General features: G+C 44.7%; 1 protein-coding gene across 1 annotated transcript in view; it reads left to right on the top strand.

The window, feature by feature from the left end:
• DNAH8 (dynein axonemal heavy chain 8) overlaps positions 1-20,872 on the top strand; it is a 358,510-nt gene that overhangs the window by 312,265 nt on the left and 25,373 nt on the right. Inside the window, exon 88 of the mRNA XM_075554113.1 lies at positions 16,843-16,999. Coding sequence (XP_075410228.1) covers positions 16,843-16,999 — 157 coding nt within the window. The remainder of the gene's footprint in view (positions 1-16,842; positions 17,000-20,872) is intronic.

Here is a 20,872-nt window from a genome sequence, read left to right as displayed (position 1 = left end):
CCTTGGCACGAAGCTGAGGGGCATGATGGCTAATTCCTGGGGACTCTGAGCCATTGATGGCGAATGGGTCAGAGAAGATTGGGCGTATGTAAAAAGAAGCTGCAGACGTCTCACCTTGGGGCACAGGGGTGGCATCTTCTTGCCAGGGTTGCCCTAGGGATTTTGGTGACTACATCCTGTGGTAGGTACACAATTTCATGTCCACTTGATAAATAGAATAAAGGGGTGGAGTCTAGCCAGTCAAGCAGATCACAGCCTCTCTTCCATCTGCTTCACCTTCCTGTTGACAAGCCACATGGAGCCACGCTGATGGCCCCCAGAGTCCTAGAGATGTGTCCACTGCCATTGGTTCCACAGGACTTTCTGTATTCAGCATCAGTGCATGTGCTGCGTGAGTCTGCAGAGGAATCCATGGCCTAATATCAGACTTATGGGCTAATATTGAACTTACGGATTTGATCTGGACTGGGCTGGAATGTTTTATTGACGCATAATTACTTCTTGATTTAAAGTTCTCTCTTATATGAGTGTCAATGAATTTGTTTCTCTGGTCAACCCAGACTAATACACATCCCAAGAAATATTAAACCAAACCAGAGAAGAACAAGTAAAACGTTAGCAGGGCGCCAGGGAATGCTAGAGATGGACCCTTTATTCTCTTCTTCCCTGGCCTTGTATCTTGAACAAACTGCCCGACAATGTGCATTCATAGACCTGCCGCCCAGAGTCACCAATGGGTGATGTTTTGTTCCTTTTGTTCTCTCTCTCTCTCTCTCTCTCTCTCTCTCTCTCTCTCTCTCTCTCTCTCGTTATGATGCTGTTGTGTGTGCATCTGCGTACAGTATGAGTATATGTGTCTATATCCCAGTAAGATATACAAAGTATGGGGTCTGGAAGTCGCTGGTGGTTTTTTCACCCTCTGTATAGTTAGACTATAAACTGGTGTCTATTGAGATTCGTTTGTTTAGGTTTGAATTTAATTAAATCAACATCTTTGTTGATTAAAAAAAAAGGTAAAACATGAACGTGGTGTAAGTGTCAAGACTAGTGAATAAGGAAGGTGTTCTTACAAACTCTTACTCCCTGTAACTCTATTTCCCCTTTCCTAATGGACCAAATGTGTGATTATCTCTCTTACATAACATTGCCACACTGCATGTATGATTTTGCACTTTGTTCGGGGGGCTTAATAATGTGTTCTATAAATCACTCCGTATCTATTTATGGATATCTTCATCATTCTTTCTTTTCCAGGGGCATGGTACTCTGTTACGTATAATGATGTATTTAACCAGTTTTTAACCATTCTCCAATATTTGGCTATTGCAAACAGTTCCTCACTCATTAGCCTGTGCCTATGTTTCTCATCTTGTTAGGCTGTATCTTCAGGGTAGATTGATGGGGCTGAGGTTGTTAAACCTAGCAGGGAGCCCTGGTGGCACATGCTGGGCTGCTAGCCACAAGGTCGGCAGTTTGAACCCACCTGCTGCTCCCTGGGAGAAAGATGAGGCTTTCTGCTCTGGTAAACCATTACAGCCTTGAAAATCCCCAGGAGCAGTTCTACCCTGCCCAAAGGCTCTCTGCGAGTCAGCCTGGACTCAGTGGCAATGAGCTTGCTTTGGTTAGGCATGGGGTTCGTGCTCAGTGTCACAATTCCCTATTAAGACTGTGCTATTTTTTTGCTCTCCCCAACCAAGTGTAGGAGTTCCTGTGTCTTCACCATCTCATCCACAGAGTATGTGGGTGGGGCTTCGGCTCTGTCGTCAATATGGCGTGTCTTTCTCTTACTTTGGGTACCTTTTCCTCAGTCCCTTACAGTTGAGCCCATTTCCTATGTCTCTAGACTGTTTGCACATCGTTTGTTCATTTCTCAAGAGAGCTGTTATTCTTTCCCTTCCCTCTGCACATGCTTAAGAATTGTTTATAATTGGACACCGGCCCTTTATTTACGATAAGCACTGGAAATATCTTTTCTCGGTTTTTGTTTTGATTTTAGTCTTGTGTTTTAATCTTGTGCTTCTCCCCTCGCGCATGGCTTGACTCTGCAGAGGTAATTTTGTTGTCACGGTTGTTTAGTGTTTGCTAACTTTTTGCTGAACTAATTGTATTTGTGAATACTGTTGTTACATCTTGGTTTTTAGTAATGGCCAGAAAAATCTTGGTCCACATCAGGTTGTAGAGGATTAATCCCTGTTTTCTTTCGGTACTTGTATGGTTTTCTTTTAAAATCAATATTTAATACCTATAGCTCTCTTCATCACTTAGATGTTCATTCTGGCATAAGTATTGAAGGGATTTCACATTGGCTACGCGTAGTGTTACATGTTGAACTGCTAACCACAAGGTCAGCAGTTTGAACTCACCAGCCGCTCCAAGGGAGAAAGACTGGGATTTCTACTCCAGGAAGGAGTTGCGGTTTCAGACACCCACACAAGCAGTTCCACCCTGTCCTTTAGGGCTGAAGCTATGAGGTGGCATTGACTCAATGGTAGTGAGTTTAAATAGCAACTCAATTGTCCTCTCAACTGGTATGTAAACTCCTTCCTTTAACATTTTCCAAATTTCCATCTATTCTGGGATCTACTTTGGAGTTTTCCCTTCTCTTCCACTCTCTTTGAGACATTATATTTCACTATTTCACTATCTGCCTGGACTCCTTCCTCTGCCCCTTGAACTTTTCCTAATTATTGATGTTTAATTTTTTTCTATGTCTATCATAAATGGGGGGTGAATTTCATGAAAAGACCATTCAACACCTATGGAGATAATCATATAATTTCTCCCAAAATAGCTGAACATTTTTTGTTGTATTAATGGATTTCCTAATTTGAATCTTTCACGAATTCCTGGAATTAATTGCAATTAGTTTTGATGTATTGTGTTGTTAATATGGCTTTAGGGGAGTGTTATTTTTTTTGGTATCCATATTCATAAGTGAGATTAGCCTAGCAATTTTGTTATGTGTGGTCTCTCTATTAATTGTACTTGTAATCAATGGTATCTTTGCTTTATGATTATTTTTTATTGCTGCAGGATAATTTACTTCACATTGGCTGTGTAAAGATTTCTTAGAACTGCCCTGTGGACCCATCGGGGTCCAGTGTTTTCAAAAGTGGGTGCTATTTCTATGTTACTGTTCTCCTTATCTCTCTAATGGAGCAAATGTTTGTAAATCGTAATTTTTCAAGGGTTCACCTCTGCTTTCATATTTATTTGCCCAGAGAGTCTTTAACTGCTTGGCTGAGCTGGTCTTAAAGGAGCCATGTTGGGGGAAAATTAAATAGCGTTTTGCTTATACTTGACCGAGCCTAGTCCATCCAATCAACGCGTTATGGAAGCATGAGCGTAACACCAGCTCTTGGACCTTGGTCTGAAACAAATTTGCTACCAGTGTGAAGCCACTCTGGGCCTTCTAATTCCCCTAACGGAATATGCTCTTGCTCTCACGGGGACACTAATCTACCAGGCAGATGTTTCCTTCACCCACTTTACTCTGGTGTGCCAACACTGATCAGAGACGCAGCTGAGAAGCAGGAAGGAGGAACTTGCCATTGGCACGGCACAGTTCATACCAGGAAAGCCAGGGCCTCTGCTCAGAAAGGTCTCTGCTGTTGGGTCGGTTTGTTCAGGCCTCAGCCAGCAACAGCAAGCGCCTGTTGTGGCAAAGTCACGAAATGCATCGCCGATCATAAAGCGCTGCAAAGCATGACTTTCATAGGTCATTCTTCAAGGTGCTGTCCTGAGAAAGGGTGATCTAGTGTCTCCCATGCTTTAAATAGGTCTCCCTTAACCCACATGCTGCTCCACCGACTACCATTTGGATCTGTCCCACTCTTCGACCTGTCCCATTCACACTCAAGTGTCTTTGAAGAGTCATTTCTCTCTCTCCCGAACGGAGCTTGTCAGTTCCCATTCTCTGAAGAGCCTCTCTGTTCCAAATATGCATCGTCTAGTCCTCCACAGCCATGTTATGCAGTTTCTATGTGATAGCTCCACTGGACATATTTCAAGCAACTCAACCTTAAATTCTAAGGGCCCCTTACTGCTAGGTCAGCACTGTTAAGGATGGCCATTTGAACTCACCCAAAGGTAGGGAGACCTGGGCATCAATGTCCACATAAATGACAGCCCAGAAAACCCTGCGAAGCAGTTGTACTCTGTCCCATGGAACCACTATGGTAGCGTCTAACTTTTACCAACTTAATAAAAAACATCGAGATTAAAAATAAGGTCCCGACATGGTGCAAATGATTTGTACTAGACTGTTAACCTACAGGTGAGTGGTTCAAACTCATCCACTGGGGGAAGAAAATCCCTGGCAATCCAGCTCCATTGATATCCCAGTCAAGACTATCCTATGGAGAAGCTCAACTCGGTAGCGCATGAGGTTTTTATGGGTCAGAGCTAACTCAACAGCAATTGACAACAACAACCTTGAAATGCCCTAAACGGAATCCCTGATGCCCCAACTCTCTTCCTTCTCAGGGGTCTCCCCCTGTACTTTGAATAAAATACAAACCAGGCCTATCTCTCCAGTCTTATCTAGGGCCCCTGAGGCTGACTCATAGACCATCATGGAGACTGTGGACCCCTGTGAAAGGGTCATCTGACCCCCAAAGGGGTCGCAACCCACAGGTTGAGAACTGCTGCTTGTGGCCTCTGGGGTCTAGAATTCAGAATGAGGAAGGAGCCAGAAAGAGGAATGTGCTCAAGGGAGAGTGACCGAGTCGTGTGGGGCGGGTTGAGTTTGGGCAACAGGTTGGGTTGTCTCTTGACAACAGTGAGAGACATGGGTTGCAGATGAAGGCTAGAAAGGCAAATGCACGTGTGTGTGTGTGTGTGTTTGTGTGTGTGTGTGCGCGCAGAGATAACAGTTGTGACGCAAGAGATGGACTCTCTGAGACACACCATCCACAGTGGTGTGAGTGTCCCCAGGGGAGAATGCCTATTCATGTATTCGACTGTTTGTGCCATTGGCAACCCCTGTTTGGTTTTGTTTTCAGAATCCGTACTCAAAGTTAGCAACCATGACTTTGAGAGAGGAGAAACCTTGGGGGGAAGGACCATCCATCCATCTCTCTTCTTGGTCCTTGCTTCAGAATGCATGATCCTTGAGGCAGAAGGACAAAATCAAATCAGATCAATGCTTTAAAAGAAGTAAAATCTCTCCCCAGAGCTTAGATACCTTGGTGACAGGAACCATAACAATGCATACTTTATCCACATTTCATTATCTAGATTTATAAGGTACCAAGGACTGCGAATTCAACTGTCTCGATGCCAAAAAGTTATTTATTTTCACTCTTTCTCTCATTAGCGGTTATGCATATTGTTCTAACTTCTGAAATTCATAAAATGCCTTATTATAACTTTTATATTCATGTCTATGCAGGGCAAATTTAAATGTGTTCTTTTAGTATTAGTTGACATTATTTTGAGTTTCAGCATTTGGGCTTTTTTTCTGCAATTTATGCTCATTGAGAATTCATGTGCAAAAATATATATAAATCTAGGCTCATTTAGTTATTGCAGTGCACTGATAGCTCATTAGATAGTTAATTGTTCATTTTACAGATAATTCTCCTTGTTCTGTTGTTTTGCATTTATTCATATCCATGAACCCAATACTACTAACCAACCCTTGGAATTGACCTAGACGGCTTCCCACAACCACCAGCCTCCAAGGTCAATATGAGCTCCTCCCTTATTCATCCTAGACAGAAATTTTCATCTGGAAATAACTTGGGACCCCAAACTCATGGGCTATTCTAGTTCTCATTCTTCATCTCACATCACATATATAGGGGCGGTTTTCCTGAAAACCCTTGGGCTTCTGAGGCACATAGTCTCCATTTCTCCACAGTCACTGGTTCACTAGGCTTCTCCCGTTCATATCTTTGCAAGCACAACAATCACCCTGTGGAAGAAGAAGTGGTGGTTGCACTGCTCTGGACTACTGAGGGATGTCATCCCGTGCCTAGTGATGAATGTGGTAGGGGCTGGCTCAGAACGTTGAAGTGGCTCATCCTTTCAGGGCTTAATCTCTCCTCCATCTGTGTCTTGAAGACATGTTTCTAAAAAATAAATAACTTATCCACCAGGAAAGTGATTTGTCGGGAGAGATTTAGCAGTGGCCACCTGCCCATTGGCTTCCTCCTGAGCACTGGTGAGCTGACCAGAGCCCCAAGCCTGCAGAGAACCGGGTTGCCATGCCTGCAAGGACGTGGGTGCACTCCTGGTGCCCAGCCTGGGTGCAGTGCACCTTTCCAAAGGGGGCTTTCTCTGGAGATGAGGTGAGAAGAGCACCTGGGAAGCCCGGGTGAAGCACCTCTCCTCTGTTCAATTTGTAGCTAGAGCAAGTAGGAAGAATGAATTCTCATTTTCTTAGTATGAATGGAAAATCACTGTTTGGGGTTGGTTGGTTTCGTTTTTTCCCCCTCTCCCAACCTTTAAAGATCTGTGTTGATAAAATAACAAGACAACAGAGACTATTTTCCTGCAGCCTCAAATTTTCGCTCTATGATACTCCTGTGCTTTGAAGAGCATATGAATTTATGTAGATGCTTCTCATTGTAGGTGGAACGGTGCCAGGAAATAGAAAAAATAGTAATGATAATATACTGTACTTTTACCTTAAGAAGGAACAAAGAATTAAATTTTCATGCCCCTTAAATATTGGAGAACTGCTCTCCTTTATGTGTGAAGTTTAATAAAAGTCAAGCCAGTTGGCCTGAATTCAACAAACAAGTATTTATGGAGCACTTGCTCTGTGGGCAACTTGGGGACACAGAGATGGGCGGTACTTAATGCTTGCCCTTGGAGGGTCTTTTCTAGCAGGGAAACAGTAAGTCTTTATGTAATACAGTGTGGTAAACTCTGAAATCAGAATATGCGGAGTGCTAGGTCAGCAGTTCTAAACCACCAGCCACTCTGTGGGAGAAAGATGAGGCTTTCTACTCCTGTGATGAGTTTAGTCTCGGAAATGCCTAGGGGCAGTTCTACCCTGTCCTGTAGGGTCTCTGTGAGTTGGTGTCAACTCGATGGCAGTGCGTATAAGAATGAAGAAATTCAGAGGAAGACATGGAACGAGGGATATTGTGTGAGTCTGGGTACTGTAGAGAAACATATCCACATGTATAAGAGAGAGTTTTATATAAAGGTTACATGCACATCAAGAAAACATCCCAACCCAGTGCTGCCCAAGCCCACAAGTCCAACATAAACCCATATGGCCAACACCAATCCACAAAGTCCTCCTCCATCTCACGAAACACACACTATGATGCTGCCTGCAGGAGGAAAGCCGAATCGGTGAATGTGTAAGCATCTCAGCACTGGCAGGTGTCTCCATATGGCTGCTCCAGCACCCAGGGCTGCATCGGGGTAGGGCCATATGGCTTCTCCTTGGGGATGCCTTGCAGGAAGTAAGCCTTGCCAGCTGAAGCAGGGACCTGCTAAGCTGCACCCTGGCCCAACCATGACAGTGCAAGAGACCCGAGAACTCAAAAGGCGAGGCTCACAGAGTCATTTTCCCCTCCACCCTTCAATTAACCCCACATGTGTTTATTGGACAGGTTGGTATAATAAACTAACTACCTCGGATATCATTACTGACATCAGATGGATCTTGGCTGAAAGCAGAGAATACCAGCAAGATGTTTGCCTGTGTTTTATCGACTATGCAAATGTGTTCAACTGTTGGGATCATAGCACACTTCTCAAAGATGAGGAATTCCCGAGCATCTCATTGCACTCCTGTGGAACCTCTTCATAGACCCAGAGGCAGTCATTCAAACACAGCCAAGGGGACCCGCATGGCATGCCATCTGGAAAGGTGTGCATTCGCGCTACATCCCTTCACCATACTTACTCAGTCTGTGTGCTGAGAAAATACACCGAGAAGTTGGACTACCTGACGAAGGAGTTGAGGTAGACTTACTAACAACCTGCGCTATGCAGGTGACAGCAATTTGCTGGCTGAAAAGACAGAAGAAGCATTTTCTGATGAAGATCAAAGAATGCAGCCTTTGTAATGGAGTGCTCTTCAATGTAAAGAGAACAAAGATTCCTTGCAACTGGGCCAAGAACCAACATCACAAAACTGGAGACAAAATGGCATTGTCAAGGATCCCCTTTTACTTGGGTCCACAGTCGGTGCTCATGGAAGCATTAGCCAAGCAATCAACTGATGCATGGAGCAAATCTGCAACCTAAGACTTTATTAAAGGGTTAAAAACAAAGATGTCACTTTGGAGTCTAAGGGGTACCATGGCACTTTCAATAGTCTTGCGTGTGAATGGTGCACAGTGAATCAGGAAAACTATATTGACTATATTTATTGACTAAATAAATATATTGACTAGATTGACTAGATATATTGACTATCTTCTGACACAGACTGCCAGAAGAACAAACAAAGCTACCTTAGAAGAAGGCTCTTTAGTGCCAGGACACTCCTTAGAAACAAGGACAGCAAGCCTTCCTGTGCACTTTCTGGCCATGTTATCAGGAGGGACCCGTCTCTGGAGAAGGACGTCTTGTTTGGCAGAGGAGAGGGTCAGCAAAGAGGGAGCAGACCCTCAACAAGCTAGATGGGCACAGGGGCTGCACCCACGGGCTCAAACATAGCAATGAGGATGGTGTGGGACTGGGGTGATGCTTTCTTCTTTGGTCATTGAGTCAAAGCAATGACAACCCAAGAACAAAAGCTCCTGGGTCATGCAAATGGCTGATGTGATTGCACCTCAGAAGAAAAAGGCAATGGTAATGGACTTGCAAAAAGTCTGTCATTAAAAACCCCATGGAGCCAAGCTCTATTCTGACACCCCTGGGGTCACCCGATGTCTTAGGCCAGGTTGACTAGAGAAACAAATCCAGGGACACTCATCTATGTGGAAGAGAGAGTTTTATATCAAAGAGCAATTGTATATTGAGAAAGCATCCCAGTCAGTCAGATGGAGTTCATAAGCCCCAATATTAGCCCTTATGTCCAATACTAGTCCTTAAATTCTCTTCACACTCACGTAGCACATGCAACGATGCCGAATGCAGGAAGATCACAGGCTGGTGGGTGAAAAGTCTTATGGATCCAGTGGCAGTGGAGGCATCTCTGTGCTGGCGAGGGTCTTTACTTGGCTCCTCCACAGGAAGATGAAGCAGAGAGAGAGTGCGGCCTTCCTCCAGAGGGAAAGAGGGGAAGTTCCCAGACTCCTCAAGAGGAGGTCACACCCACAAGGAGGCATCATCAGGCTGTGACCTGATTGGTGGGCTAGGCTCCGCCCCTTCCGTCTTAGTATCCTCAAGTTGACGTGTAACTACCACACCCTAGGTTGGAATCACCTTGACAGCGCTCATATAAGAGCAAGGCAGCAACAAATTCCAACGGAGTTGTGCCCTAAGGCCCGTGCAGGCAGAGAGGACGTCACCACGGCACCGTGAGTGACAGGGAGTGTGCAGAGAAAGAGGAGACTCATGAGCAGTCAGCATCAGGGCAGGGATTGGAGTGTGTATACAAAGGAACGAGCTGAGCAGGGGCATGGAGATGGCAAAGTGTGTGGGATGTTCCCACGAAGAAAGTCCATTGTGCCCCCAGCATGGTGTGCGGGACTAGCAGGCGAGATGTGGGGCTGAGGACAAACGCAGTCTGGCTTTTGAAGTTTGGGGCCATCATGCCCAAGAATTTACAACTGTTCTGAAGCAGTGTGGCAGTAGGGGTGATGAGAGGGTGGAAGTTCGAAATGACTTGGAAATGCGTCTTGGAAACCAGGGAGGGCCGGGAAATAGCATCGAGGATGAAGCACCAAGGTTCTGTTTTCCTTTCTTTTTTAGAGAAACTATATGCGTTTATAAACACAGAGATAAGAATTCTCTCGAGGGAATGGCTTAGGTGTTTGTAGAAATTGGCAAGTCCCAAGTGTGTGCCTCCAACATCAAGGCTGGAGGCTTCTCTTGACTCATGTGCCTTCAGGGCCTGACAAACTTGAGCTCCCCGGGCCAGACTGCTGACTCACCAGCTGCAGAGGCTAATAAATCCTGAGACCAGCGTAGCGCTCCAAGTGCAAAGAGATGGAAGTCGGATGGTAACGGGCCAGATGCAGGATCCAGATTGAACGAAAAGCCAACAATCTTTGCCAAAACGCTCATCTAGAGTAGATGCCCACCCAAGCTAGCAGATTCCAGGTTGGGCACCTGGTTGAATATATTGATGCTGTTAAAGGAAACAGGATAAGGAACAGTCCAGATGCCGGATGAGAGAGAATTCAAATAATGTGTTAGGTTTGGGGTTTGTTTTGATTTAAAAGGCAGTTCTAGGAGCCAATGGAAATATGGATATGGGGTTCATTATAAAGTCAGCGATTTAATGTTAACTAGATTTGCTGGGTCAGGCAAATGGTTAAAAGCCCAGCTGCTGATCGAAAGGCTGATAGCCGGAGTCCACCCAAGGGCATGTTTGGAGGAAAGGCTTGGCAATTGACTGGCAAGGAAAGGAGTCATCGAAAATCTTATGGAGCACAGATCTACTGGGATGCAAATGGAATCCCCATGAGTGGGAATCAGCTGGAGGGCAACTGGTGTTTTTAGACGTGCCTTATATTTCCCAGGTCTTTATAAGATGTCCATGATGGTGACTTGTTCAGACATTTTATCTTTAATCTACCTTATGCTGTAGGGGCCCTGATGGTGTAGTCAGTGGTTACAAGTGGCTGCTCACCACAAGGTCAGAAGTTCAAAACCACCAGTTACTCCTCTGGAGAAAGAGAAGGCTTTCTAGTCCCCGTAAAAAGTTCGTCTCAGAAACTCACAGAAGCAGTGCTGCCCTGTCCGTAAGGTCACTATGAGTGGGCATCAGCTTGCTAGCAGGGTGTTTGATTTCATTTTGGCTTGGTAGCTAGTGCTAGACTGAGACCAGGAAGTTATATGAATTGCATATAAATTTACATTTGTGAAAATATAATACCATGTGCATCCTTAACGTTTGATCTTTGATCACTTCAAATTGTTGCCCCATCAACTATTTTCATAGGATCTTTCTTATCTTTTTTTATGGCTTATAAAGACCAGGACAGTACTGTACTTCAAAATTAGGAAATTTTAAAATTACTTTTGTGTCATTTTGTTTTCTTTTCCTGTTCTCCGTATTTAATACCCTCATCATTCAACTTTTTAAACATGTGTCTTTGGGGGTATTCTGAAGCCTCAATTTCCAAACAGAGGTTGCTCATAAAAACAATATGGTTGGAAAAAAAATAGATGATAGAAAGTCACATTTCACATATTCAGCATCGGCTTTTATCCTACAGGCCCTTGTTGTAAAATTCCTTTGTTTGACGATAATGCAGAATTTTTATCCCAAATCTGGCAGGCCTTATACACATTGTCTGACACTAGTACTCACCTACTGGGGGGTCTGCCTATAAGTCTAGCCTACAAAGCAGTGGCTGACCCATGCCCCTGAGGCACGACTTTTGGAAAGGATGCAGTTGTTAGGCTATGCATGTTTTGAGTGCAGGTGCTGAACTCTGGCCACTCAAAATCAGATAAAACTGCCAAAGGCAGAAGCATCTTCTTCCCTCTGCAGCTGGTTTCCTCAACGAAATCAAAAGCTGGTTGAACAGGATTCCCACTCTTCCCACCAAACGTATGTGAACTTGTTCAAAAGCAAAACAAGAAGAAAAAAAAAGGATAACTTAGCACTAGTCCTTTCAGATTCTGCCAGTTAGATAATTTCCTCAAAAGGTAGTTTAATTCACACCTAGGCAGGAGAGAGAGGAGAGGGTGTGGTTCTCTTTTTCCACATGCTGTAAAGAAAAATCAGAGGTGGCCCTTCTAGTGGAGTGCACAGGGGAGGGATTAGTAAAATGTAGCTCAACGAACCGACAACCTTTATTACTGTGACTTATCCCTGTCTTAGGCTGAATTCTCAAGAGGAACAAAACCAATGTGATACACACATGCACACATATATACACAAGTATAAATGAAAGAGACTTATTTCAAGGAAATGACACATGCATTTGTGAAGATCGACAAGTCTCAAATCCATGGGTGAGGCATCAGGCTGGAGGCTTCTCCTGGCTCATGTGCTTGCAGGTTGCTGACAAACCCAAGTCTGCAGAACAGGGGGCAGGCTGCCGGTTCATGTCTTGCACATACTCGTGAAAGATATTTTTGCTGGGCATACAATTCTATAGTGACAGTCATTTTATTCTATCATTTAAAGCATTTTCCTCATTTCTTCTACCCTGTTGCTGAACAATTGACCGTCAAATTGTCAGTCGAATTATTATTTCCTTATAATCTTACTTTTCCTTTCTGGCTGCTTTTATGATAATCTCTTTGTCTTTAGTGTTGTACATTCTCACTATGATGTCTCCGCATAGATGTTTGTATTTACTTCTCATATTAGGTAGTCATTGAGTTTCCTCAACTTGAGGCTCTGTGTCTTCCATCAATCCCAGAAAAATGTCTCAGTGATTATTTTATCACTTATTACCACTTTTTAATTTTCCCTCTTTTTGTTTAAATGTATGTTAAAATTTATCACTTGGGTTCAAATGTCTTTAGCCTCTCTTTCATATTTTCATTTATTTGTCTCTCTGAGATGCCTGCATACAGCCTTAAGGTCTATTTTCCAGTTTTCTGATTCTCTCTTTGCCTGTATCTAATCTGTTGTTTATCACATCATTAGCTCTTGTGGTAGGTAGCAAAACAGACCCCTAAATAAGCCTGTATCCTATTCCTTGGAGGCTGTAAATTATGAGGGAGTATTAAGGCATTTGTGGGAAAGGTGTAGGTATTAGGCAGGGTTACCTAGAGAAACAAAACCAGGACACTTATGATTTATATATATATATATATATATATATATATATATATATATATATATATATATATATACATACACATACATACATATAGGTTTATACAACGAGAAGGAATGTAACAGCTAATTAGTCCACACAGCAGTACAGAGGGCTCAGTTCAGCACATTTTCATGAAATAGGAAATATACTGGAAGTATATTTCAATTCACATGGGCTGCTGAAGGAAGGTCAGAGAAATAGACAGCTGCGTCTTCCCTCAGGCAAGCCAGACAGGTCTGTCGGCAGGCAGTAGACAGCAGGGTGAGTCAGCAACAGTCAATAACATGGGAGCTTAGTGAAGCAGACAACGATGTGACCTTGAACTCAATCTATATGACCTTGAACTCAATTGATGCAGGACAACAGGATCCACCTGCCTCAAGCTCAAGCAATGTATGCACCTTCAGGCTGGTGAAACAAGTTTTAAAGGAGCCTTAAGCTCTAGCAACACGATGCATGGGTTGGCTTGGCCTACAGGTAGTGTAGTACACAGGTTGGGGCAGATAGCTAACTAAAGCAGCAGCATGCTGGTCTGATTACCAGGGAGCAAGATAGATATGGGATGCTGGCCATCTTCATTTCTCTCTGTCACCATCCAATCAAGGTGCAACCTAATCAAACTCCACCCACATGTTCCTATTGGCCTCGTTGGCACAATCAACCGATCACAGTGGATTTAGAAGATAGTGGATTACTTTTTTCTACAAAGTTTTGAAGTCCCCTCATATTACCTTACATGGCAAAGGAACTGGCAAATAATGACTAAGGTGGGGGGATGGTTCTGGATTATCCAAGTGTACCCAGTCTAATCGTGTGCGCTCTTAATACTGGAAGAGGGAGGCAAAAGGGTTTTTTGGAGAGATGAGATGGAAGAAGGAGAAGCGATTCAAAACATGAGAGGGTCCTGTGGCTGACTTTGAAGATATTGGAAGGGGGCTAGGAACCAAGAATGCAGGTCTCTCTAGAAGCTGGGATTGGTCCTTATTGACTGGCCACAAGGAAACAGAAAGCCCAGTCTTAAAATCATGGCGAACTGAATTCTGAAATACCCCAAACAAGAAAAGAAATAGATGCTCTGCTAGAACTTGCAGGACGGAGCCCATGCCTGCAGAGTCCTTGATTTCCAGTGAAACCATGTTAGACTGGGCACCTACAGGACTGCAAGATCATCTCCCTGTACGTGAAGAGCAGGGTTTGTGCTAATTTGCTACAACAGCCGTAGAAAATGAATAGTTTTAAAGTTTCAGTTTAGTTATTTTAAGAATTCTATTTGTCCTTTTTCAACTGTGCTATGAATGGTTTAGTCTCTTCTATGCATATTTTCAATTACCTTTATTTTTACTCTACATCCTGATTAAAACACACTTCTCAAAACATAGAGGGAAATGCACTGCAGTTCTGGGCCCAATTCCCGTTGTGGGCGCTGGCTCATGCTCATGACATGACGCCTTGTTTCTTCTTGATTTTTGTCACTTTCGAAGGGAAGCTCCGCTCTACTTGAGATCAACTGCTGGGATCAGTTGAGAGCTGGGTTGAAAGGTTGTTGTTCTAGGGTAGATTTGTGTTTGATTTTAGCAGGCGCCACCTGGGGCTTCCTGGAACTACTTTGAAATAAATTCGTGGTTTGAGGCTTTTCAAATAATACAGGTGATTAGTGTCACAAACCTGATGAACCAAGAATTCTCAGAAGAGAGTCTTATCTCCACCCAGCTAGGTAGAGCATGTGCTGTTTGTCGTCTTCTGGTGGTGGGTCATTTCAAGTTCACCCTCACACTCAAGTTCAACCCTGCTGGAGTCACAGTTTTGTATAGAAGCAGTTCCCTATTGGGCTTTGAACCTTGGGTGAGAGGGTTTACTTCATCCCTCATTGTGGTTTATGCATTATCGAAGCAGAAACCCAGGGACCAGCAGAAGATAAAATCTGGCTTGTCTCTCTGCATGACAACTTTCACTCTATATGTGTCTGCCTTCAATGATTCCTCAGTCTATTGCCAGTTCGGTAAAGTAGCTAAAATAATGTTCTCTACATCTTACTCAGCATTCTTAGTTGTTTTCAGGAGGATTGTTCATGGTAACCATGGCACCCTATTCTCACATACTTGCTGGTAAAGATCAGGATGGCAGCCTTCCATAAGGATTACAACTCAATGTACACAAACCCAAATCCTCACAACTGGACCAACAGGTAACATCATGATAAACGGAGAAATAGTGGAAGTTCTCGAGGATTTTTTGTCTTCCTTGGATTCACACTCAATGCTTGTGGAAGCAGAAGGCAAGAGATCAAACGACACACTGCATTGGGTAAATCTGCTGCACAAGACCTCTTTAAAGTGTTGAAAAGAGAAGATGTCCCTTTGAGTTGGACATTGAATAAGGAAGACAGGGAGAATCAGTGCATTAAATTACGGGGCTGACAATACTGAAAGGCTCATGGACGGCCTACAGAACAACTGAACCTGTCTTGGAGGAAGTCCAGGCAGAATGCACTTTAGAGGCAAGGATGGTGAGACTGTCTCATGTACTTTGGACATTTCGTCAGAAGAGACCAGTCCGTGGGGAAGGACATCATGCTTGGTAAAGCAGAGGGACAGTGAGACACAGGAATGCCCTCGCTGAGGTCGATTGACACCGTGGCTGCATCGATGGGCTCGAACAGAAGAACATTGGGAGGAGGGTGTAGAAGCAGGCAGTGTTTTATTCGCTTGCACCTACGGTTGCTATGAGTCAGAACCAACTAAAAGGCACCTAACAATAATAACAATTCACCTATGTTCGTGTCTGATTTTTTCTTTAGAATGCTCTCTTAGATGTAAAATTGCTGAATTGGAAGTAGTTATGCACTTGGAAATGTTGATGTATATTCGAAATGACAAAAACATATTTTGTATCCAAAGAGATATAACAGAGAAACAAAACACTGTTTTGAAGCTGTTTAAATGTTTTTTAGATTTCCCTCTAACACATATGGAAGTAAACAGGAATGTGACCGGCATTTGGATGAGAGACCAAATTTACACACGAAACAATGACTCCCAAAATCAAAGTTTGTGATATTTACTGGAGAGGCAGATTAGGAGTTCAGAAAAGAAAAAATAAATAAACCCGATCATGTCAACACCTCTTCTTTGGACATCTTCAAGGCTTCCCAATGCCTTCAAGATAATGCCCCGGATCTTCAGGTGGCCCATAAGACACTGCAGGCTCTGGCCCTTCGCTTTGTCTCCATCCTCGTCTTTTCTCCTAGCCCATTGGCTCCAGTCTTACGGATCTTGTCTCTCTTTCTTACACGCACGGAAATCCATCCCACCCTGAGGTCTTACCTCTTAACAGTACGCCTTCCTTAGATTCCCACCCCATTTTGACCTGGACAACCTGCTCAGGTCTCAGCTTACATACAACTTGTGAGACATTCTTTGGTCTTCTAGTATAAATCGCATCTGACACAGTGACCCAGAGAAACACTAGTCTACGCATCCACTCAGGGGCAGCGTCTTTAAGTCTGTGTTCCCCAGAACACCTGGTCTACCCCAGAAAGCGAATGGGGGAAGGACATCCTGCCTGGTAAAGTGGAGGCCAGTGGGAACGGAGGAGCGCCCTCCATGAAATGGATTGACGCAGAGGCTGCAACAATGGGCTCAGGTGTAGACAGGGATGCTGGTGAGGGTGGCACAGGACCGGGCAGTGTTTCATTGTGTTGGGCGTAGGGCTGCTTTGGGTCAGAACCGACTCGGGGGCACCTACAGGACAACACAAGGAAGGACTTCCCAATCAGACCTTCAAGCCCAGACTCATCCTGCCAAGGATGCTTGTGGAGTCAGTAGGATGAATCTCTGGCTTTTCCATTTCTGTGTGATCACGCCGCAGGGCGGTTTTGGTTTCAGCAGTCCTGCCTGTTTCATTTCAGCGTTGGGGACTGTTTCTGAGGGTGCTTTTCCCTGTCCTGTTGTGAACAGTCGCCTGTTTTTTGTGCTCCCAGGTACCAGAGTAACACTGCGTCTGATGTGCTTGAAACGATCACCAACATCCAGCCCAAAGAAAGTGGAGGCGGAGTGGGAGAGACTCGGGAAGCGATTGTTTACCGATTATCCGAAGATATGCTGAGCAAACTGCCTCCTGATTACATTCCTCACGAGGTCAGCTGGACCAGTTCTCTGCGTAGATCTTTGGTTCCACAAAGCGGGGAGCCGTCCTACGGCAGTGGGCTCCCTCTTCTCCACAATTCCTTTCCAACCTCTACACCCCAACCTCCAAGGGTCTTATTGGTTTATCGTTCTCATATCATACGACTCCATCGTTTAGTCGCACCCAGAAGAGTTGTACGATCATCACCACTCTCAGTGTAAGACCACTTTCTTCATTCTTGTACTCACAGTGATTAGTTCCCCATCCCCTCTGTCCCCACCTCCCCTGCCCTACCCCCAAGGAACACCTCATCCAGTTATTGTCTGCAGATGTATCTATCCAGCATTTCACGTACAGAAAAGGTGTGAAAGACAAAACCTAACAACAATTGCCAAGTAAAACTGATGGCAATCTCAATCGAAAAGAAAGCAGAACGTATTAAAAACTAGAACAAATTTCAATGGCCCCTAAGGGAGGCCCGGTGACAGGGCGCTGAATTGTCCCCTGGCTGCACGTGTTCTTCTCTTGTTTCCCGACTTTACCTGACGCCTCTCCTCATCCCCTTGCTCTTCCCATCACCGGTTCTGTGCCCTGCTCTCATCTTGAGGAGCCCTGGTGGCCTAGCGGGTTACACATTGGGATGCTAACCACAAGACCCTCAGTTCAAAACCACCAAGTGGATCCAAGGGAGAACAATGAGACGTTCTACTCCTGTTAATGACTTACCACAGGGCCCGTTCTCCCCTAGCCCATGGGGTTGCTATGCGGCCGAAGCCTGGATGGCAGAGGGTTTGGTTTGGGTTTCTCCCATCTCTGGACTCCTCTGTCTCAGGACCGCCCTTGGCTTTTCACCGTCTGGGCTAGAAACCTCTTCCGCAGCTCTCATTCCTAAGCCTGCAGCTCTCATTCCTAAGCCTGCTCTCTCCATCCCTTAAACATAGCTTCTGTTTTTGTCTTCCGTTTGCCACACTTTCCCTTCTCTCAGCCCTCTCCACCCAGGTCATGGGAAAGGAAGCTTGTCGCGCTAATCCGTTCCCTAGTACAGATGCAGTCATGTTCGACTTTTCAGCCTCCGTGGTGTTTGGTCATCAATCAAAACCAGCTTTTTCCCCTCAATGTGTTGGTCCCAGGGACCCTTGACAAATAATTGAAGATCTCAAACAGTAAACCTTGTGAGTGATATCTATTGACATTTACTGTATTCGATGAGCATACTGTGAGAAATTTTTTAAAAACTCATTAATTTATTTCAAAAGAGTGGTAACAAACCCACTGTGCATTAGCATATACAGCATATATATATTTAAAAGGCGTTTTTGAAGACAAAAGAATTCAGTGAGAAGAGCAGCCTACATTTGGGAAATCTCGTTTAAGGTCTGGCTTCACAGGAAGGAGCTCTGCTGAAACTCTTGTGAAACCACATTGGACTGCAGCGCAGGTAGTTCAAGCCCTCCAACGGTGCCTTGGGGAGAAAGATGGAGCCTCCTGCCCAGTAAAGCTCTACAGCCTTGCAAGCTCCATATAAGGTCTCCATGCGTCCGAGTCCCCCTGACAACCGTGGTGGGTGGCTTCACTACAGACAGGTGGATTCGCCTGGTGACAATGTGTTGTGTGGTCACGTGTCCTGTCGCCTCGGGAAGAGTCCCCATGCACTGTCATGAGCGTGGGAGAGTTGTATAACTCTCCAAAGTCAGAAACTTGTGGGTTCCTTGAGCAAAAGACTTGGGGATCCCCAGGGGTCCAGACCACACTTTGAGTGCTGCTTATCTAACAGAACCTTCCATCATGATGAACATTCTAGATCGGTTGGAAGTCCTCAAACTTGGCTTTCTCCTTCATGTAAGAAGACAAGGCTGTGCTCTCTGGCTGGCTAGCGCAGGCATCCTCAAACTACGGCCCGCGGGCCACATGTGGCCCGCCAAGGATATTTACCTGGCCCACCGGGTGGTTTTGCCCGTTTGTTCTTTTACTTCAAAATGAGATATGTGCAGTGTGCATAGAAATTTGTTCATAGTTTGTTTTGTTTTTTTACCTATAGTCCGGCCCTCCAACAGGTCTGAGGGACAGTGTTTAAAAAGTCTGAGCATCCCTGAGCTCTAGGAGCTGTTCTCTCTTTGTCCCAGTCCCTCTTCCTCACTGTTGATGGGCCAGCTTCACCAGAGCCTTTGGGTGGGCTTAAGTCAGGTTTCACTCTTGGACTATAAAAGAAGAAGGCTGCCCTAACCTAATTCAGGTGTAATTATGGCCCAGTGTACATACCAGACTATACATGGAAGAAGATACTTGCTACCTGGGGGCCCATAGATTACCCAACTCATAGACTTCTCACAGCAGGCAAAGCTCAGGACCATAGTTTCAGGGTTCATCCAGCTTTGGCGACTCCAGACATCTAGCTTCCCTGGAGACTTTCAAAGTATGGTTCGCACATTCCCACTCTTCATCAGAAGTCTGCATTTGCATTTTTGACCAAAAGGATGGGTCATGGTTGCCAGGCACCATGCAGCTCTTCTGGTAGACTTGGGACCCTGCTGCGTGGGCCATGGAGACCCTGGACCTGGCTGGGTACCTGAAATACAAATCATATCATTTACTTATATGCTTTACATATAAGCCTCCGTACCGTGAAGGATGACTTGCCTACCTGTTGTTGAGGATGTGGAGGATGACATCTCTGACCTGTGTGTGGAGCCTCCTCGTCTCGTCCTTCCACGCTAGAAAACACGATTTTCTGCAACAATTTTCTATCTTTCCTTTAAAGAATCCCTTCACAAGTTCATTAAGTCAATAAGAGCTCGCAGACGAACCCAAATACATACCAGCTTTTCTACTCTGCGTTAAGCTATGCTAAAAATAAATGCAGAAACTTTCAGTGAATTGGCAGTCTTGAGGCTACTCAATTGTTTTAACCATAAGTAGACGGCTTGTTAACTCAACTGATTTTAATTACTTTGGGAAGCGATTGATTAGAGCAACGCTTCTCAACTTGTAGGTCGCGGCCCCTTTGGGGGTCAAACGACCCTTTCACAGGGGTCGCCCGATTCATCACAGTAGCAAAATGACAGTGATGAAGTAGCAATGAAAATAATTTTATAATTGGGGGTCACCACCACATGGGAAACTGCATTAAAAGGTTGTGGCATTGGGAAGGTTGAGAACCACTGGATTAGAGTAAAATAATTGAAAGGCAAAAAAAAAAAAACCCACAACAATAAAACCCCCAAGCCAACCTCACTGCCATCAAGTTGACATAGCTGAGACTGTCACTTTTTACAGGAGTAGAAAGCCTCGTTTTCAGGGAGTAGAAAGCCTCATCTTTCTCCCACAGAGAGGCTGGCAGTTTCAAACTGCTGACCTTTCGGGTAGTAGTCCAGCACATAGTCACTATGCCACCAGGGCGCCTGTGAGCAATTGCTGTTGCTAATTGTCATCGAGTCAGCTCTGACCCAGAGCGACCCTGTGTACAGCAGTTGGTGTGAGTGCTGTTTATACGCAGCAATCTGAAGCCTTCTAAGCCCCACACTTACTCAGACATGAATATGGGGCCGATGGCTTGACCTTGACTTCGAACCTAAAGGTTGCTGGTTGGAAACTTTCCAGTGGTTTTGTACAAGAAAGACCTGGGGGGATCTGCTTCCAGAAGATGGTTGGTTTTGTTGGATGCCCTCGAGTCTAAGTCAGACTCGTAGCCACCTCACTTAACCAGTTTTTTTAAGAAATTGCAAACTTGGTGCTGCCAAGTCAATTCAGATTCCTGGCGGCCCCATTTGCTCCATACAGTTGTCATGTTAAATTAGAGCTAAGAAAGCCCCATAGAGTAGAGTTCTAGGCTGTCACATAGGTTTGATGGTATTGTCTTTTGGGATGTTTGACTCTTTTAGTTTAAG

The sequence above is a fragment of the Tenrec ecaudatus genome, chromosome 7 (genome assembly GCF_050624435.1).
Source record: "Tenrec ecaudatus isolate mTenEca1 chromosome 7, mTenEca1.hap1, whole genome shotgun sequence".
Classification (NCBI taxonomy): domain Eukaryota; kingdom Metazoa; phylum Chordata; class Mammalia; order Afrosoricida; family Tenrecidae; genus Tenrec; species Tenrec ecaudatus.
Note: the sequence above shows the minus strand (reverse complement) of the source record. Positions and strands in the feature narration are given on the sequence as shown.